Here is a 20,899-nt window from a genome sequence, read left to right as displayed (position 1 = left end):
TTCTGTCCTGTGGGACGTGTCTCTAGAAACTGAAGATATATTTTTCTAGTCACATTACTATGAGAAGTATAGTCTAGTAGTTTATTTCTTAATGTTACTACCCAAGCATTTATTTTAAATTGTTGGTAGTGTGTGGTTTTTCTTGCATTAGGGTTTTCATCGGTCCAAATATTTTTTGGAGATCGTCTTCATTCGTGTTGGATTTACGTCTACTAAGTGGAAGATATTCTCCTCATTTGCATCTGTTTGTTCTAAATTTGTTTGGTCTTCCTTTATCTGTAATTTTAGTTCTGTTTCTGTAAACGTTGCTCAGTGGAAAAAAGGTTTTGTAATTATTTAAATTTCTTCTAGGATATTTTCCTGCATCTATTATTCATAATATAACATATTCAGAATTTGTGTACATTATTTTAATGGTATCTACTTGTTACAAATTCAAATAGAAACAACAAATACAAACATAAACACAATCTGAGGTTATTTCATCATATCACGACTTTTTGTCGTGTGAAAATCACTTTAACTTTCTTCAAACTTTAAAACTGAAATATCTCGAATGCGACTGTGATAATCAAAATTAATCAAGAGTACTTTTTCTCTTCTTCTTTTCTAATTTTAAAATATTCACTACCGAGGAGGAAAAGAACACAACCCCTCTATGAATCTATGCTTCTGTATTATGATGGACAAAGTTTATTATACTGAATTGTAGGTGTGTATTTTAGGATAACACTTACCAAATATAAACAATATTGGATTTCCATTGGAAATATTAGAAATAAACAATTTTTAAAATTTAAATTTGAGGGACAGTAATTTCTTCAGAAGATACAGATTTTCTTCATTATTGGATGAGTACATCATATTTTGATTTTCAATATGTTTACCAATATTGTAGAATTAATTAAAACAAAGTTAATTCTTCATTTTATTTTATTCATAAAATGTTTAACTTAAAAAAGTAAATAACGTGAAATTTTAACATATTCTTTACATAACTTGACAATCAATTATTTATAATATATTAGCTTAGTCTACTACGAATATAATTAACTTATATTGTGATATTTGCGATAAATGTAATAAGTTTCAAAGTTTAGTCACGACTGTAATATTCTTATCTATTAATGTAGTCTGCTTCAACGGACTGACATAAGTGGTTGTAATATACTATAGCGTGGAATGTCAAAAAACGTACACAATACAACATAAAAATGGACTTCGAATTTGAAGTAAATAAAGACAATAAGTTGGAAACTGTTAGTACATTTTCCAAAATAACTTTCATGTAAGTTTTTATTTATATTACATCAATTTTTATAAAAAAATATTATCTGCAAGAAACCAAAATAACATTACAAAAGCTCTGATATATGGATGTGTAATTTTTATAGGTGGGTTATACCATATTTCATAAAGGGTTGGAAAAGCCGAATAACCTTAACTGACCTATTTAAAAATTCAGATGAAAATTGTGCTAAACGACTTGCGGATAAATTTGAATCATATTGGAATGATGAACTTTCCAGAGCCAAAGAACTTAATTCCCGTCCAAAATTAATAAAACCACTGAAAAAAATGTTCCTTAAAAAATTTATTCTTTATGCATGTTATACATGTTGTGATGTTCTGGTTTTTAGGTAAGCTCACTTACAATAATAATAACAGTTGTTTAAATAACCTAATTTACAATGTACAATCTTTGGTATGTCGCCATATTTTTTTCTAATTTACAGATGCCTTGCTTCTATATCTCTCTCCATTTTAATTAAATTGTTCTCAGCGGATAATATTGACAAGCACGCCGAGCAATACATTGTTGGATCAATTTATTGCCTTTGTGCATTAATATATGTGATATTCAACGAATTGTCAACATATAAACTGACTCTTCTTGCCATTAGAACACGAGTTGTCGTTTCATCCCTGATATATAGAAAGGTAATTGATTTCATTTATTTACAATTCATTACATATTAATACTTTTAGATGCTTAGACTTAATCAAAAGTCTTTAGGGCACATTTCAGCAGGAAAAATTGCAAACATACTGTCCAACGATGTAAATAGAATAGAAATGGCCATATTATCCGGGTTTTATGTTATAATATCTCCAATTAGTTTAATCATTTTAACTTACTTAACCTGGGATGAAGTTGGAGTCGCAGCTCTATCTGGAATATCTTTTGTTATTCTAGCTATTTTACCAACTCAAGGTTAGTGATGTTATTCATCGTGTTAAGCATTAATTCGCCTTTGTTTATTAGTATTCATCGGCAAAGTGGCAGCAAATATTCGAGGCAAAGTTGCATTGAAATCAGATTCGAGAACAAAGCTGATGAATGAAATGGTTTCTGGAATAAAAGTGATAAAAATGTATGCTTGGGAAAAACCATTTAAAATGTTAGTAAAGTTAGTTAGAGCTGATGAAATGAATTATGTATACAAATCGTACATGCTTCGAAGTTTCTCCTATAACACTCAGGCCCTTGTACAAAAAATTACTATGTTTCTAACACTAATAACCGTTTACTTTATGCACAACACTTTGACGGCTTCCTCAGCGTTTACTTTACTGCAGTATTTTAATTTGTTGAGATATTCCGTCGGAATATTGCTTCCATCTGCCATAATTGTCATAGCAGAACTAAAGACTGCCATAGAAAGAATAGAGGAATTTTTGCTAGAGGAAGAAGTTGAAAATTACCTCGATGAGACTTGGTTTGACTCGGAAATACTTTTGGAAAATGTTCAAGCATCTTGGTCACCCAGTTCTATAAACATAAGGATACCTGAATTCGAAGTGCTAAGCGGTCGACTGTGTGCAGTTGTAGGACCTGTAGGTTCGGGAAAATCATCACTATTTCAAATAATTTTGGGGGAACTGAAACCATTCACGGGGAGAGTGAGATTAAATTATAATATTTCATACTGCTCTCAAGAGTCCTGGCTATTTAGCTCATCCATAAGAAACAACATATTATTCGGACAGGACTATGATCCAAAAAAATATAAAAACGTCATAAAAATGTGCAGCCTCGACAAGGATTTACAGTTGTTACCTAGTGGAGATCAGTGTTTGGTCGGAGAAAAGGGTGTTATGTTGAGTGGTGGGCAAAGAGCCAGAATCAACTTGGCAAGAGCATTATACAAAGACGCAGCTATTTATTTACTTGATGATCCTTTGTCAGCGGTTGATGCTCACGTTGGCAGACATTTATTTGATGAATGTGTCTTGAAATATCTGGAAAACAAAACAAGAATCCTCATTACTCATCAATTACAGTACCTGAAAGAGGCAGACGTTATATTTGTTATGAGAGATGTAAGTATACTTTTGTTTGTCATTGTTGTAGATTCTTAATTTAAGCTTCTAAGGGCAAAATTGAGGCGTCAGGTACATTTGAAGAGCTGAAGGACAGTGACATTGGTTTTGAGAACATCCTGTCCGAAATGGACAAAGAACAAGAAATCCGAAAGAGTGAAGAATATATGTCTAGTTGCACATCAGTGAGATAAATTGTTATAAATTTGAATTATGAATACATGTTGTATATTTTTAGAGACGATTGTCAAATGTAGATATGCCAACAGAAGAGATTCCACAAAATATAAAACCTTTCAAGGAATATATTAAGGCTGGTGGAAGTTTATTTTTTATTACATATTTTTTTACTGTTACACTTGTATGTCAGGTGTTTTATAGTTTGGCTGATTTTTGGCTTGTTGTATGGTGAGTATCTACAAAAATTATTTAATAATTATTAATAAATTGATATTTAGGACAAAGGATGAAGTGAATAGAAATATTACAAAAATAGAATTTGCAAATATGACGGAAGCAATTCCAAAATATGTTTACGAAATATTTGTTACAAAATCCATAACCGCCACTGACTTAAATCTAATTACTTATAGTACCATAATCGTGTTGGCTATATTATTTTCAGCCCTACGAATGTTTTCAACTGGAAGATTCATTTGGAAAGCTTCTACTAATTTACACAGTAAAATGTTTAATTCATTGTTAAAAGCTCCAATAATATTTTTTAACACACATCCAAGTGGTCAAATATTGAATAGATTTTCCAAAGATATTGGAGTAACTGATCAATTGTTGCCTGTGTCACTACTTGAATCTAGTCAGGTTTGAATGAAATAGCATAGTAGTTTCATTTTTATGTTTATTAATCTTTGTTTCATATTTTTTAGTTATTGTTGATTTCTTTAGGTGGCCTAATTCTCATATCTTTCTCAAGTTATTACTTATTCATTTATGTTGGAACGTTCGTTATATTACTCTATGTGTTGTTCTTGTTGTTCAGTAAAGTGTCGTCACAAGTAAAGCATTTAGAAGGCATAAGTAAGTGCGTAACTGAAATTATTTTATATGAATATTCTTAATGACTATTTTTAGCCAAATCACCTGTTTTCACACATGTAAATCATTCACTTATGGGTATTACCACAATAAGAGCAAATAAATCAGAAAAGTTACTGATAAAACAATTTGATACACATCAGGTAAATTCATTTTTGTTGGATTTTGTTCGTAATTAGCAACTCATAAATCTTCAGGATGTCCACACTTCTGCAGATTTTTTATTCACTGCTTGTTCAACAGCTTATTCGGTATGGATCAACAAGTTGTGTGTTTTATTAAATATATGTGTTACCTTTTACTTTATAATAAGAAATCATGCTGGTGAGTACTTAAAATTTTTCAGACATTTTAAAAAAGTGATCATTTTTCCAGTTACATTCAAATATGCAACTGTAACTGAAATTTATAGGTTTTCCTGTTGATGAATCATTTGTTGGACTAGCATTATCCCAGACTTTAGCATTCAACGTGTTGTTACAATATGCCATACATCGTTCCTCAGAAGTGGTAAATCAGATGACGTCAGTGGAACGAATTCTTGCCTATACCAAGTTGGAAAAGGAGCCAATGCATAATCCCAAAGGTTTCACGTGAATCTTGATAAATATAACGACTTTAAATATTAAAATGATAAACTTTTGCTATAGATCTACGATAAAACTAATAGCATAAATTGTAGGTGTTGAACTCAAGCAAACATGGCCTTGTTACGGACGTATTGAGTTCGTGAACGTTTATCTCAGTTACAAATATGATGAAGAACCCGTATTGAAAAATTTAAATTTCGTCATTGCTCCAAACCAGAAAGTAAAATTATATCTAAATAAACCTTTAGATTTTCCATCTATGTTTCTTTTTAGATAGGAGTAGTGGGCAGAACGGGAGCTGGGAAATCTTCCCTCATAAATGCATTATTTCGTCTGTTTGAGTTTCAAGGTGCCATTATAATAGACAACGTAAATATAGGTGGAATTGGTTTATCAAGTTTAAGAAAGAAAATCTCAATAATTCCGCAAGAACCGGTGTTATTTTCAAACACCGTAAGATACAATCTGGATCCTTTTAACGAATACAAAGATGATGAAATATGGAATGCCATAATAGAAGTGAGTTTTATAATCGTGCGCATTTTCTTTTATATTATATAAATGACGTGACCTAGGTGGAAATGAGAGATGCAATTGAAAGTTTAGATTACGAAATAACTGAGGGTGGTGCAAACTTCAGTGTGGGTCAAAGGCAATTGTTGTGTTTGGCAAGAGCTATTTTAAGAAAAAATAAAATACTCGTTTTGGATGAAGCAACTGCAAATGTGGACTTGGAGTAAGTTTTAAGGTTCTCTTTATAAAAATTACCACGATTTAGTTCAATTTCAGGACGGACGAGCTCATTCAAACGACTCTGCGAAATAAATTTTACTCCTGCACTGTTCTATCGATAGCTCATCGCCTTCAGTCCATTATGGATGCGGACAAAGTGATGGTGATGCACGAAGGACGATTGGTGGAATTTGATCACCCGTATTTATTATTAAAGGATGATAAGAGCATGTTTTACGATTTAGTTTCCGAAACCGGAAAAGAATCTATGAAACAATTAAAACAGATATGTTATAATAATTATCACGCAAAGCCGTCTTTCTAAATTTAAGAAAGCATCTTATATAATTAATTAATTGCCTTTATAAATTATACAATGTATTGTTTTTAAGCTGTATTTTAATTAATCGTTTTGTTTTATTGGCTACGTTTTTAAATAAAAATAAAATGTATTCTGTTTTTTATAAATGTGTATGAACATAATAAACTTGGTCAAAAAAGCAAAGTTTCAGATTTAATTTTAAAAGATGATTGTTGAATTGTAGTATAGGTTAATATATTTTGAAGAAAAGAAAGAACATTTACAGTACATATAATTAATTGTAAATAACACTTGATAAAATTATATTATGTTTAAAATGGGCGGATGCGCCGTTCTATATAAACTACCATACATACAAACTACAATATTGTCAGAATCCACATTTTTATGTCATTTATAAACACAGTCAAAGTGTCTAGGGAACATCTAAATATTTTTAAATTATTACAATAAAAACAAGTGTTTTTTACTAATTATATAAAAAATATATTATAAAATGATGTTACAACTCATTCAAAAATTAAAATAATCAAATATCCAAATATTTATTATTATGTTATTTATAATAATTATGCCATATTTTTGTTTTATTTAACTCCTTGGTTTGTTAAAACCGCTCTTCATCGATTTAGCATATTCAATATCAAGTAGGTTTTGATCCAGATTTCGTCACATCTCCAAAATTAGGTGCTGGTGGTCCCCATAATGGTTTTGGCGATTCAAAAGTCTTCTCTTTTTAGCATCCTATATTTTTTCTTTTGGATTATGGTCTGGGTCTTGCTGGTGAAACACTTATGTTATTCTCTTCGAATTTTGTTCGAACGATCCTCGCTGTGGCCTAACGTTGTCCTGCTAGAAATTGGAATTTGGACTCATATTGGTTAAATAGGGTAACACAATAGGTAAAACTATGTTATCGCGATATCGAACTGCTTTCAAAGTGGTTTCCATTAAAATGAGCTCGGTTTTTCCGCCAATATTAATTCTTCTGCAAAACATCAATGATCCTCCTCCTCATCTTACGAGCATGTTGTAGCCACGCTTGGTTTCCAGGTTCTCTCCAGATACGTTTCCTTCCAGAATCTGGGTGGTAGTAAAATCTTGACTCATCAAAAAAGAGAATAAGGCTCCAATCGTCAGAACCCCAATTGAGATGTTCTTGTGCTGAAGCTAAACCAGCAGCACGATTTTCAGGGGGCAACCGGGGTACCCTTAAAGGTTGTCTCTGAAATAGACCTTACTCTCGGACACGGTTTCTGACGGTTTGAGTTGAGTCAATCACATCGTGGGTCATATGAAGCTCTTGTCTTCGCTTGGGAGATACTATTTCCTGGTGTCTCCGAGCTTGCAAAATCAAAAAGCGGTCTTGTACCGAGGCAATTATCTTACTATAACCTGCATGTTTTTCTTTTACATCATTATACTCATTGTAACGTTTACATAATCTGCTTATAAAACTCACAGATGTGTCCATTTGACGAGTCACTTCATGTTATGATGATCCACCCTCTATCATCTCATTTAGTTTTAGTTTTTGTTTGTCACTTAGATGAATATATGTTATTTTGTAATATATAAGTTAAATTATTTTTTAATTAAATTTAATTCCATTTTTCTGGGTGTTGCCTAGACACTTTGTGTATATTAACGATATCCTATTCTTTTATTTTATATCATTACAGCAATGTAAATTTTCTATTTTTTATCGAAATAAATAGTATATTTCGTGAAACTAAGTATATTTCAATATTTAAGTTTGTGTGTGTTTAGAAAAACAAAAATGTAAACATATATAATTTTCTTAATTTTTGGTGAATGCGCCGGTTTATCTTGATATTAGATTGTCAACAAAGTTACTGCGTTTTTTTTTATTTAGTCAAATTTTTAATACGTTGATGTGAGGTTATGGTGACGAAAGCCTTGAAGATAATAAGCACAGGGGCTTACCATCTGATATTGGCAATGACCAATTGAGGACCTTAGTTGGAACTTGCGCTCTATTGCTGAATCAGACCTAAAGTATACTATCATTTCTAACTATCTAGTACAGATTGAAAGTCCCGAAAAACTCGACAAATAGGTGTCGCACAAGTTGAACAAAAATCACTGTGTGCCACCGAGTATCGCCTAATCTTCTTTTAGGCATCTTAAACAAGTTATTTCTCGATTCGATTGTGACTGAAAAATGGATACTATACAATAACCCCCACACACTTTCCATAAACGAAATTGCATCAAAAGAAGGCTAGGTTTGGTGGTCTGTTATCGGTGTGATACAGCTTACTGAATCCTGGTCAAACAGTTACTACTATACTCTCAACTACTAGTACTCTCAACAAATCGACGAAGATGACCAGAAATTGTGGCCTATGTACCTAATATTGGTCAACAGAAAGGAACGAATTCTTCTTAATGACAATGCTCCCTCACACGTCGGGATTCTGGGATTTACCTTATTCGCCATACTCCTCGTATCTTATGCCAACGTATTATCACTTTTTCAAATATTTTGACATCTTCCTACATCTCAAATACTTTAAAAATCAAAATCATCGGTATAAATAAGTTTGTTTCACGTTGGCAAAAATGTATTGACTGAAATGGTTCTTATTTCGTAAATAAAGTTTTGTTTAACATAAGATTTGTGCCCTTTCTTGACAACTTAATATTTTATTGAATATATTTGAGGTGTGATTATTTTCTCCCTTTACCTTTAGAAAAATTATAAGTTGAGAAATTTTAAATAATTAATTTAGTAAATTATTTTCAAAGAGAAATAGGATGCTCTGTACTTGTAACTTATTTATATTTACTTATTTACTTTTTAGGATTGCTATTTTATTCTCTCTATAATATATTGCAATATAATGTCATTTGTTTTCTTATTTTTGTATAATTTGACAAATTATCCACTTCAAAAATCTGTATAATCTGAAAATTCACTACAATTATTTTTGGCGAATGCGCCAGTTAAGTAATTAATAATTTATCTCTGATATTAATTATTATAATAATTATTTAAAATACCTAGTGAAGCAAAACATATTCTTAAACTTATATTAATACTAATTTGAATATATTATAATATTTTATTATATAAAAATATTGTTACAAGTAACTTAATCTAATCAGTTATAAAAATAAGTAACAGCAATAATAAACATATACACAATATACATAAGTAAATACACACTCTCAGGTACAAATATAATAACATACCAAGATAAAGCCATACTATAAAGTAATGAGAAGGAATATAGTAGTTAAAGCTCTTTATCTATGCTCTAGACTTGTGACAAATGCCTACTTCAACGTGTTTCCCTCTCAGTAAGTTTAAATTTTAAGGGCTGTTCTGGAACATATGTGGGCGTAATTCTATAAGTTAAGGGTCCATAGTTGTATTCCACTTTGTATTTACGGAATATCTGAAACATAGCAAAGTTGCGATTAGTTGGAAACGTCGAATATAAGAAAATACTTTTGCCAATAGTATGTTTAGTTCAGTTTCGGCAAATCTTCTGCCCAAACAAGATCTCCTGCCATAACCAAAGGGTAGCGATATGAACGGATGTATTTTCTTGCCATGTACAGGACAGCCATCTGTAGACTTCAACCACCTCTCCGGCATAAATTTTTCCGGACTCTCTATGTACTTGCTCGTGTTGCTCACCACCAAATGTGGAAAAATTACGTGAGTCTAAAAATTATATTGTTTTTCTCATTTTTTTTGTATTAATTAACAATGCTTACTCCTTTTGGTACTCTGTAACCGGCTAAGACTGTGTCCGATTGGAGATTTCTTCCGTTTCCAATTATTACTGGGTACATCCTACGAACATAAAACGGTCAAGATGTGATCATTTGGGTTTTGTGTAAACTCTACCTTAAAGTTTCTTTGATACAAGCTCTGAGATATGGAATATTTTCCTGGGCTTGTGCGCTAACGACAGAGTCTGGGTCTGGAAGGGCAGCTTCCAATTCCCTATAAAGCCTCTCCTGTTTCTCAGGGTTCTGGGATAACTGATAAATGGTCGATGCCAAAGCAATGGATGTCTGAAATTCAGTGAGTGCGTTGAAATAAATTTAATAGTTATTGCAATATATTAGAGGACTTACTGTGTCGACGCCAACAAGTAACAAATCGAGAGCTAGTACTGCCGCCAGTTTGGGATTATCAGTTTTTCTCAAAATTCGTTCCACAATTGATATGTCCTCTTCTTTTACGTTGTCATAATTTTTGTGTTCCATTTTCTCCATGGTTTGCTCGATGTATTTCATACACAAGCTATAAATTATTTAATTTAATTATTCATGTAACAAATTGTGATATAATTTAGGTTACGTACCACTAAATATACAAGTATTTACAGTAATTTCGATATGAAAGTATGAACGGTACCGTTTTAGCACTGCACCTGTGACCGTTTTGTAATAATCATTTTACATAAACACAAACCTTCAACTATTGATTTTCTTTCTTGTTGATTTTTACCAATTCACCAGTGGGCGAGAAATTATACAACAATGAGTAGAAATTCATCCAAAACGTATTGTGTAAAACGCGACCCGGTTACATAAATCGGCATCAAATATTATTTTATTTAATATTTTCATATAACCACAGCCAATCGTAATTCAAGGATAAACTAAAATGATTGCCAAAGTCACATAAAACAATTTGCGACCGTCTTGCAACAATTTCTATTGTCAAAGTACATAAAAGCTCGATGTTAATTTGCTAAAATTAATTGCTTGCAAAATCACCGCAACTGATTGTACTAAATGTAATTTGTTATGACTATGATGGATTTATTAATAGTTTCCGTTGAACTTCTTTTGCGATTTCCACATGCCATTGTATTTATTTTATTTGCACATAATAATTAAAAATAATTAATTGACTGCATTTGTAAAAAGTATGTTTAATTAAAATATTGGATATATGTCATATATAAAATATAACTGAATTTTTAGTTCCAGTGGTGATCAGATAAATAGAACAAAATTTTTTATTAAAGTGTTTGAAAAATATTTCATAAAAGAATTTAATTTAAATTTTGACAAGTCAGCATATAAAATATATTTCAATATTCTATGCGATTTTTTTACTTTTTTGTCACACATTAGTTTGATTTGATTGGCCAAAGAAATAGCACATTTTATTTATGTTTTGTGGCACTTCCTTATAATACTTTAATTAATAAGAATTTATTCTTGAAAGATTTATATTATTTTATTGAATAAGCCACTTTTAGTGGGAAGAAATAAAGAAAAGGGAAATAATGATAATGAAAAATTGAAGTCAAAATGTTGCTAAAAGTTTATGATGTTCCCGAAAAATGGTTTACAATGTTATTAACAAATATGGCAAATATGGAAAATACAAAGAAAAACCAACTTCTTTTATAGACAGAAAAATTGGGAGAATCTGTAAACAAAATCCTTTCTTGTCTTCTAGGCAAATAAAAAATGAATTAACTGGGTCACACAATATTAGTATGTGCAGTAGGACAATCAGACATCGACTGAATAAATAAAACTAGCAAAGATATGTTTCATTAAATAATTATAATATATTAATTAACCTCCAAAATTTTGGCAAAAAATACTTTGGAGTGATGAATTCAAATTTAACAGAACAGGATCATGAAAATAATTTTACTGACATAATGTTAGTATTAAAAATATATTTTTTATTTTCATAATATAAAATAAAACATAACTTAATATTTAAACAAAGGTAGAAGAGTAATAAGTTGTAAAATTGACAATTAAACAAGCAACAATAGTTTTACGTTAAATTTCATTGAATGTTTTGTACGCAAGTTCTCCAAAGGCACTCTTAAATGTACCTCTTCGCGCCAATTGGTTTCATAAGGAAATGTTGAATATTTCTATTTGATTCCAACCTTCGCGTATGCGTTTTAAGGTCAGGCTATGGTTTCTGTGGTAAGGAGACCTGAGGTGTGCCTCTAGCCAATAAGTTCCTAAACTGCGATATGGCGTCAATCAGTAATAACACGAACATAAAAAACATAAAAAATGCTGTTGACGTGGTGGATTTTTTATTGAATAAATGTGTATTTCCTTTAAATTGAATTAAAATTTTATATTTAAAAAATTAACCCTCCAATTCCTAATTTCAGTACTTTAACATATACAGGACAAAAAACCGGATTTACTATATATTGACACGATTAATTTGATTAGAAGTACAGTAATGAATAAATTATTTTGCTGGCCAATCTTGGATTGATATAAAATTTTTATGATTTGAAAAATCTATCTTGTGGACTAAATTTACACGTCAAAAGCACTGATCATTCAAATTGTTTGTTGTTAATTATGTTTAATCTTGGTGATTTTAATGATGATTCAAGCGAGGAAACTTTTTAATCAGATATTTTAAATTCATTTGTTGTTTAATTTTTCAAAAAATATTAATATTAATAAAAATCTCTACTTCAGCAAGTCTCATACATATTTTTTGTTAATTTAAGACAATTTTAAATCGATTGCATTAACTCGGTTTTTGACCTGGTTCGTTTCGGATCGCCAAAATATGACAATCACTTTCGGTTATGCAACAGTTCATGTTTACGTATAAAATCGGAGCTGAAACCCACCGTTGCCCGAAGACATATTACATTGAGCACACTCATCTGCGTGACCCACAACTAAACTCTGTCGAATAAAAAAAATATACTCGGACGAAAGTAGTGGCACACTTTTAATACTTTCGATTTCGCGTGAAAGTCAACCTTGACATTGCACCGTGGGTATTAAGTAATTCGCAACAAGGTGAATGGCTCCGTGTTGCTTCCTAGTTCAAAGATCTATTTGTGTTTGTAGACGTTTTAAATTTACGTGGAGACAATGAGAGAATTCTAAAGAACAATCTACAACGGTATAATTATTTTGGCCCAGTTGCGCTGTTCCGTTGCCCAATCTGTGTTTCAATTACTTTTTGGATGTAACAGATATCTACTAAAATTATATAAGATTTTATGCAATTTTAATATTACCAGGAGTCGACCGAGGATTACACCTTTGAATATTTATGATGCTAGTCATTCCCACTTTTGAGTCCAGGTGCAGGTTGATGAATTTAATGTGTTAATGGCTCATCAACCACTGTTGATTAGTAGTTAACAGATTTTTAACAGTTAAAATTTATACGTCATTTAACAGTTGATGCCTATTAATTTTAATTGATGTTCCCCCCAAGTAGTTTTAAAATACATACGTTCTAAAGTCTTCCAAAGCTCCAATGTACTTCCTAAACGCCTTGTTTTGGTACACCCTCCAAACGGGCATTTTCAGTTCAACTTCAGCCACGTTCCAGAAGAACGTGTTAATAGAGTCAATTATCCTTTGAGACTCAGAACTGGCATCCAAATTGGCATCCAAGCAACCCAGCCTGGTGTTCAACGAAACTCTTGCCACGGCTGAGAACAAATAATAACGTCACTTTTAAAACAAAATACAGTCTCAGTTAATCAGCTTACATTCCAAGGCCCATTTGTATATTTCAGACAGAAAGTTTTCAGGCAATTCCCTTTTATCGTCCAACATCATCTCCATCCTAAAATAATTTCCCCTTAGTCATTATTAAAACAACCACCTGGACACAAACCTGGTCAAGAAATCCGCAGCGATGATGTCGAGTGGTTCGATGTATTTTTTGGCTGTAGCTGGCGGAAGCAAAATCTGTTGCACCTGCTTTCTGAAACTGTCCCACTTAGGTCCATGACTGCAATTTGAAATGGCAATATTATTTCGTGTAAAAACGATAAAAAATGATAGAACCAGATTTCATCGTGTAGTTTTTGCTGTGTAATCACTTCCTGTCAAGGCAATGCACAGCCATAGATTTGTTCGCTGAATAAAAAATTGAAATGTTAATGCTATGCATTTTACAAACACTTATGTAGAGCATGAAAAAATAGACGCATATTATTTGCTTATGTTAAAAGCTTATTTTTAACAATAGTCTTTTCACAACAACCGTTGCAAAATATTTGCAGAAGATTTTAAAACACTTACAATAATTAATTAATGTTGTAATGACTACTCTATAAAAAGCATGTGTCTACGCATAGTTATTAGTTACGCCTATTAATTAATTATTCAATTGTATTATATTGTCGAAGACAAGCTGCAACAATAATTTTAGTATTTACGATTAATATTTTGTTAAGTTTAAGTGCAACAATAATTGAACAATACCATCTTAAATAACATGTTATAAGATGATGTCACATAGTCATGCAAATTTATGGATATTCTATAAATGACACTGTCTTTATTATGTAACTTATGAACTTTGCTAATGATAATAATTCAACAGCAAAAAACGTTCGAGTATTTCAGAAATATTTTACTACATGCTAATGTTAAGTCTTGATATAAGAGTTTTATATAATAGGCTATAAATAATCGTTCAACTTATGTTATTGTATAATTGATTAATTATTACGACAATTTATTAAAAATAGTATAATTAGATACATTATATTTACTTCTTTTCAATTGAATGAATATTTTATTTGTGTATTAATTTTATTGTTTCATTGCTTTGATGCTGCAAAGAATATTGTCGCAAATTTATTAAAAACATAGTTGATAAAATGTGTGAAAAATTAACTGGAAAAATTCCTTCAAATATGTTCTGTAAATGAGATTATTGGTGATTAACCATACTTAATTTAAAATATATTCTGTTTATAACAAATAATAAAATATTTTATATGTTTTAGTATAATTTGATTGTTTCCAACCAAGTTCCAATTTAATATTATAATGCAATATATTATACTTTTTTAATAATAACTTAGTTTTAATTTTAGAGGAACTGAAACAAAAGAGTTTATTGTTTTATTGATGATTGATTAAAACATTTAATTTTAAATAAACAAAATTACATTTATATATAATAAATAGTAATTACACTAAATTTATTTAAATTTAAATATATATTTAGTTAAATAATCAAATTTAATGTTTTAATACAGATATAAAAAATAAATAATATATTTAAAAAAACACTACATTTAGTTTTTAACATAATTATTTCGATTTCATATTTCAATTAAAATAAAAATCAATAAATTTTCAGTAATGTACTTTTTCCAAATTTTTTAAAATCCCATTAAATTCAAGACAGTTGCACTATTTAAATTTGTATCGTATTATATGCTAACAAAATTAATAATCTTAAATAATAATAGTAAAAAATTTTCAATACATGTTAATTACTTAATAACCTTAATTTATGTTTATATGGTTTATAATTAAATTTGTCATAATTTTTCAAATATATAAACAAGTACATTAAATTTAAATCAAAATAAATTGATATTGTTATTTGCCAAGTAGGCAAAAAAATAACTAAATAATTAGATATTTCTTTGTTTTTATTTAATTCAATTATAATTCAAGTAACTAATATATTTTATAAGAAACAACAATTATTTTTTTTTTATTTCGTTATCAAGATAATAAGAATAACTTTTTCAATTTTTTTTCATTAGTTAGCCTTTGAATTAGATATTATAATTATTTCACAGTAAAGTCATTTCAATTTGAGTTAAGCATCCATGAAGGAAAATATATTTTTTACTAATATAAATAAACGTATCTATAATTTTTATTTTATTTTATTTTTATTATTATTATTTTTCATTAATCACTAATTTACACCTCATTCTTTTTTTACACGATTGATACGTACCCAAAAAATTCGTATAAAAAAAATCGTGTAAAAAGAATTAGATGTAAACAATATTAAAAAATTCTTGTTAGAGTTCACTTCATTAAATATATTATTAAAAATAAATTATAAAAAAAATAATATAATAAATATGAGATTCAAGAAAAATTCAAAAAATAATGAAAATCATGTTAAAACAAAAAGTGGTGTTAAATCAAATTCGCATTGCATAAATCGCAGTTGTCTTTGAAAACTTACACTCCTATAACACCTTCATTTCCTTCGAAGAAATCCTTCTGCAACTTCTGCTTGTAATAATGCAGCGACGGCATGGAAGGCCTATGCGGCATGCCCTCCTCCCTGCGGAACACCTTCTGTATCTCGTCACCGTCGAACACGAAAAGCAAATCGGGATGGCCAATCAGCCCGCCCACCCTAACTATCTTCCCGTATTCCTTGTGCAGCGACCACATCACTTTGTCCAGCTCGTGGATTTTGTAATGTCCTGAAATGGAAATGATTTACGGAATTCCGATTTGTTCAGAGGAAAAGTTGACATTCCACATTTATTCGATTAAGTAGGTTGCAAGTATATGCGTCTGTGTAAGTGAGATTGGCCTAATGGCAATCGATTCCATGTGGTGAAATTACAAAATATGTTCGATTCGTTGCTTCGGCGAGCACAAATTATTTTCGCCGTTTACAAAACACCCGTTTGGAGAGTGTCTGAATTCATGTGTGTTTTTCCATCTGAGGAAAAACTGTTGCATTTAGAACTGGTGGTGTGTTGAAATTGCATATAAGCAAGTTGTCTTGTGCATATTAATAATTTGTAAATGCCAACAAATGTTGAAACCAATAAATAATAATAAGTATTGATGATCTCTCAAAATTGATTTCCTTTAACAACAGCAATATTGTTTTAAGCATTCTAATAATGACAATTTATTTATAAATAAATATTATTTATCAACAAATTTGTTTCAAGATGTTTCCAAAATGTGGATACATTTATATTTACAATAAATATTTTTTATTTATTCAGTCGAAAAAACTATAAATATAATATTTAAAATAAATTATAATTTTAGAAATTTTACTACATTGTATAGTAGGAAATATACGCCAAAAATGTTTTATAGTTTTATAATATTGTTGAATAATATGGATAATTTATTGACAAAAATTAAATTTTAAATTCGTACTGTCTATGAATAAATTTAACATCGTTCAGTTTTTGTGAATTTGTAAATATTTTTAATGTCTCAGAGTTGAAAAGGTCCCCATTTCACTTCTATTGAATTAATTATTGTTTTACCTTTTTACCTAACTTTATGTTATATGTTATTTAATTTTTTAAATAGATATTATATAAATTATGTTGATTAATTTTAAGTTTTATGAAATATTACCGAAATGCTGGACCAAACTGAAATTACTTCACAGCAGAATTTTTAATATTGAAATAATATTCATATGTATTTTAATTTCTAATGTAAGATTTTTATAATTTACATAAATGAATTTAAAGGGATATTCTCAAATACATAAATAAAAATATTGATACTTGTTCTATGAAAATGGTAAAGAAAAACAGGTTCTTTATTCTTAAAAACATGTTTAAAATTTCTTTTTTTAAATAATTTACCAATTAAGGGTGCAAATCTCCACGAGTTTCCCAATATGGGCAATTCCTTGGGACCGGGTATTTCTGAATAGGGACGAATTGTATCCACATTTTCTACCGTCTTTTCGAAAATTCCATCCTCCTCAAAAATGTCAGCCAAATTTGCGACAGTCGAATAGGGTCTGTCCGTCGAATAGGGTCTGTCCGTGGAATAAGCCCTACGAATACTGGACATCACCGTCGGTGACAACAGTTTCGTTGACAGTTTTCGAGACATTTTCCCCTAAAAATAAAACAATCAATGATAATAAAAACATACTAGTATGGATCGAATTAAAAATTAAATTAACCGGAAGTTTAAAATCTGTTTCAAAATATTGCACGGTTACAATCATGAGCTTATTAAATTGTCACCGAACAAATAACTATTGTGACCTGTGAAATTATCTTAATCGTCTTAAGACGCAATATTTGATTCAAACGAAATTACATCATGCGAAATAGTTGCGTGTCTAAATCTATGTTCATATTTCGGTATATTGAAACATTGTGCCATTATATCTAATTGTCTCTTAATAAGATTTCTGTAAATGTTGCTTACATAATCCATAACACGCGTAAGTTTTGCAATATGCGTGTTTGTACCATTTTTAAACAAGTTCTAAAATATATGACAAACATTTTTTTTACAATTGTAAGTGTTTGGCAATTATTATTTTGAAGATTTCTATAAGAGATGCTAACTATTTGTAGAAAGATCAATACAAAGTAATTATCTGGTGTTACTTAATTAAACTAGTAATTTTGCGTTCCCATAGTTATCTATAAGATTTGCCAGTTTTTATTTGCGCATAAACTTGCAAGCCATATATTACTTAATTAATAAGAAATGAACCCATTATTCAGTGTAATGAAGTCTAGAAATTTTAGAGCATCAATATACAATGATGTAGGTGTGAACATGAATAATTTTTTGTTATATCATATTATGGTGAAATTTTAATTTCTGTAATATTACCTCTCATTAAGTTTAAATGTTTCCATTTAATTACTTTTTTTCGTTAATTGATTTTAGATAAATAATAAATAAAAATGTAATTAAAAGTTGTAATAAAATTTTCATATTACGATGCAAAAAAATTATTTCATTGTTACATTTTTGATTTGAATCAAATCAAATTATAATAATTTTTCTAAAAAAATAAAAAAATAGTAGTTCAAATTGCAAATTTTTAAAAAATCTTCATAACTAACGTAAGCAAAGGTAAATATTAAATTATTTTGTTTTTTCATTGATTAAAAAATATATCATTAATTTTGACTGTATATATAAATTTAATGCAGATGATCAAAAGTTTAATTTTAGAAGTTAATCATATAAGTAAACCTACATCTTAAATTACTTCTTTTTTTTAATTTTTCTTATGTATATAAATTTGACGCAAAGACATTTTAAATAACTTATGGATTTAGGACTTTAAAAATATCAGTGAATCAATTTTTATTATTTTAAGAATTAAAACTTATTACGTGCTAGTAACAAGCTAAAATTAAGAAAAAATATTTATTTGGTTTAAATTTTAAATTTGCATCTTGTAACAAACAAGTTTAAATGTTAAATTGACTCACATTGTTGTCCCACTAATTAAAATATTATATCACTAATTTTTTCTTTGTATGAAGATTTGACGTAAAGTAAACATTACGTTAATTTTAAAAACTTAATTTTAAGTAAAAAAAAATAAAAAAATACTTGTCATTCAATTATTTGAGATGATTATTGAAACATTAGAACTAATAATAGTTATTTAAATTTAAAAATTTTCAATAAACAGCATAACTAACGTAAACAAGCCTAAATTTCCTGATACTTTCATTTTTCATTTATTAAAAAATTGTATAATTAATTTTGCCTATGTATGAAATTTGACGCAAAGACAATCAGGCATTTAATTAAATTAACTGTATTTATTACGTCAAAAATATCAGCGAATATATTTATATTATTTAAGTATTAAAACATATTTTGTAGTAGCAAAAAACTAAAAATAAAAAAAAATGTTTTGGTTTAAATTTCAAATTTTCAAAAAATAAAAAATTCATTATAACTAACGTAAACAAATTTAAATGTTGAATTGACTAATTTGTGTAATAATTAAAATAATATTTAATTAATTTTGTATTTGTGTAAATACTTAACCTAAAGAAAACCAAGTATTTAATTTTTGAAACATAATTAGGAATACTAACAAAAATATCAGTGATTCATTTTACCAGTTAATATAATATTAAGAAATGGAAATGAAATAATTTATTTAAAATAAATAATAATAATAACATATTTTATACTAGTAAAAAACTAAAAATAGTTATTTAAATTTTCAAAAAAATAATCTTTGTGTCTAACGTAAACAAGCGGATATATAATAAATGGACTTACTTTGTTATCTCACTGATTAAAAAATTCGGAGATACAAAAGAACAAAATGGAACACTGAACACACGAAAAAAATCTGGACACGTTCCCCTGTATTATTTTGAATTGTGTGCAAAACTAACCCGATCAAATAGACGTCGTTTAAATTTTATAAATTTCATGCCCAAGAAATTGTTGCGAGTGGGGAGATTTAAAATTTTGCAACATTTTGAGGTGGGCGCTACGCGGCTCGTGGTATCGAGCGCTTGAAAATTGTGCAACGGAACGGTACGAGATTGTCGAATCTCTTCTGCACTTACACCGGGACCGGTGCACCGGTGCCTTAACAGTAGACAGCAATGGTAATTGCAAGCAAGAAATGCCGGCGTAAAAGTATCTGTATGAATTTGTAAGTCACACTTACAATTAGACGCAGAAATGTCACGCTGGTAATTTAGTCTTTATGTTTGTTATCAACAATTTATTTGTGTTTTTAATTTCTGAAAAAAATGCAACAAATTCCAAAATAATACGTCTCATCTATAATATTAATATAAACCAGTCTTGTTGAGCAAAATTTAGTGAAAGAGGATTTTTCAAGTTTGAAGTTCGTTTTTGAGACCATTTTATTGTTTTTATTTTATTGTTTTTGTTATTTTGTTTATTTATGATTTGTTTTTGATCACCTTATTAATATCTCTGTGAGTGACCTTTTTGGAGATATTTACGTTTAAAACAAAAAGGAAAGGTGCGGTTCTTGTTCATTCCAAGCAAAATTTATTTTTTGTTTTCTATTGTGTACACGCTCAAATACAGTAAATTTAATGTCGATTATTTATTTTTCAATTGTTCAACTTAATTGTTTTAATACTAATCCCTAATGATTTAAAAACAATTAAATTATCCTTTATAAATTAAATTTATTAAATTCACCTACATCTAATTTAAACACCATGTAAAGTATTATTTCTAAAGTTTCTCCTGAAGAAAATACAGCCCTTCAATTTTCCTTCCAACGAATCGTGTGCTTTTTGTACATTTACAAAACATTATCACATTTATTTTTATAAGCATAGGTCCGAAGAAGAAGGTGATTGAGTAACTGACTGGCGAAGATGTA

At 29.2% G+C, this 20,899-nt stretch overlaps 2 protein-coding genes across 3 annotated transcripts; one reads left to right on the top strand and one right to left on the bottom strand.

The window, feature by feature from the left end:
- The first annotated feature begins 1,177 nt into the window (after positions 1–1,177).
- On the top strand, positions 1,178–6,159 carry LOC109597339 (ATP-binding cassette subfamily C member 4). Of its 2 annotated transcripts, none has more exons than XM_049966017.1 (15): positions 1,178–1,288; positions 1,395–1,640; positions 1,737–1,941; positions 1,990–3,324; positions 3,378–3,509; positions 3,563–3,732; positions 3,783–4,146; positions 4,212–4,362; positions 4,417–4,523; positions 4,578–4,704; positions 4,793–4,966; positions 5,063–5,190; positions 5,244–5,489; positions 5,546–5,706; positions 5,760–6,159. In XM_049966017.1, exons 4-15 carry the CDS (start codon positions 2,338–2,340, stop codon positions 6,025–6,027), a joined length of 3,015 nt encoding a protein of 1,004 aa, XP_049821974.1. In that variant the 5' UTR covers positions 1,178–1,288; positions 1,395–1,640; positions 1,737–1,941; positions 1,990–2,337; the 3' UTR covers positions 6,028–6,159. The 2 variants fall into 2 exon arrangements, with proteins under 2 accessions (XP_049821974.1, XP_049821979.1); XM_049966022.1 differs by having other exon boundaries at positions 5,749–5,962.
- Positions 6,160–9,105: 2,946 nt separating this feature from the next.
- LOC109597343 (probable cytochrome P450 49a1) lies at positions 9,106–19,889 on the bottom strand. Its single transcript, XM_020013001.2, has 11 exons — positions 19,804–19,889; positions 17,385–17,646; positions 15,995–16,241; positions 13,661–13,777; positions 13,533–13,609; positions 13,271–13,472; positions 10,141–10,309; positions 9,908–10,077; positions 9,775–9,853; positions 9,503–9,721; positions 9,106–9,449 (listed from the first exon to the last, which is right to left on the bottom strand). The coding sequence occupies exons 2-11, from the start codon at positions 17,638–17,640 to the stop codon at positions 9,333–9,335; spliced, it is 1,653 nt and encodes a 550-aa protein (XP_019868560.2). The 5' UTR covers positions 17,641–17,646; positions 19,804–19,889; the 3' UTR covers positions 9,106–9,332.
- Positions 19,890–20,899: the final 1,010 nt, after the last annotated feature.

Source organism: Aethina tumida, chromosome 1 (assembly GCF_024364675.1).
Source record: "Aethina tumida isolate Nest 87 chromosome 1, icAetTumi1.1, whole genome shotgun sequence".
Classification (NCBI taxonomy): domain Eukaryota; kingdom Metazoa; phylum Arthropoda; class Insecta; order Coleoptera; family Nitidulidae; genus Aethina; species Aethina tumida.
Note: the sequence above shows the minus strand (reverse complement) of the source record. Positions and strands in the feature narration are given on the sequence as shown.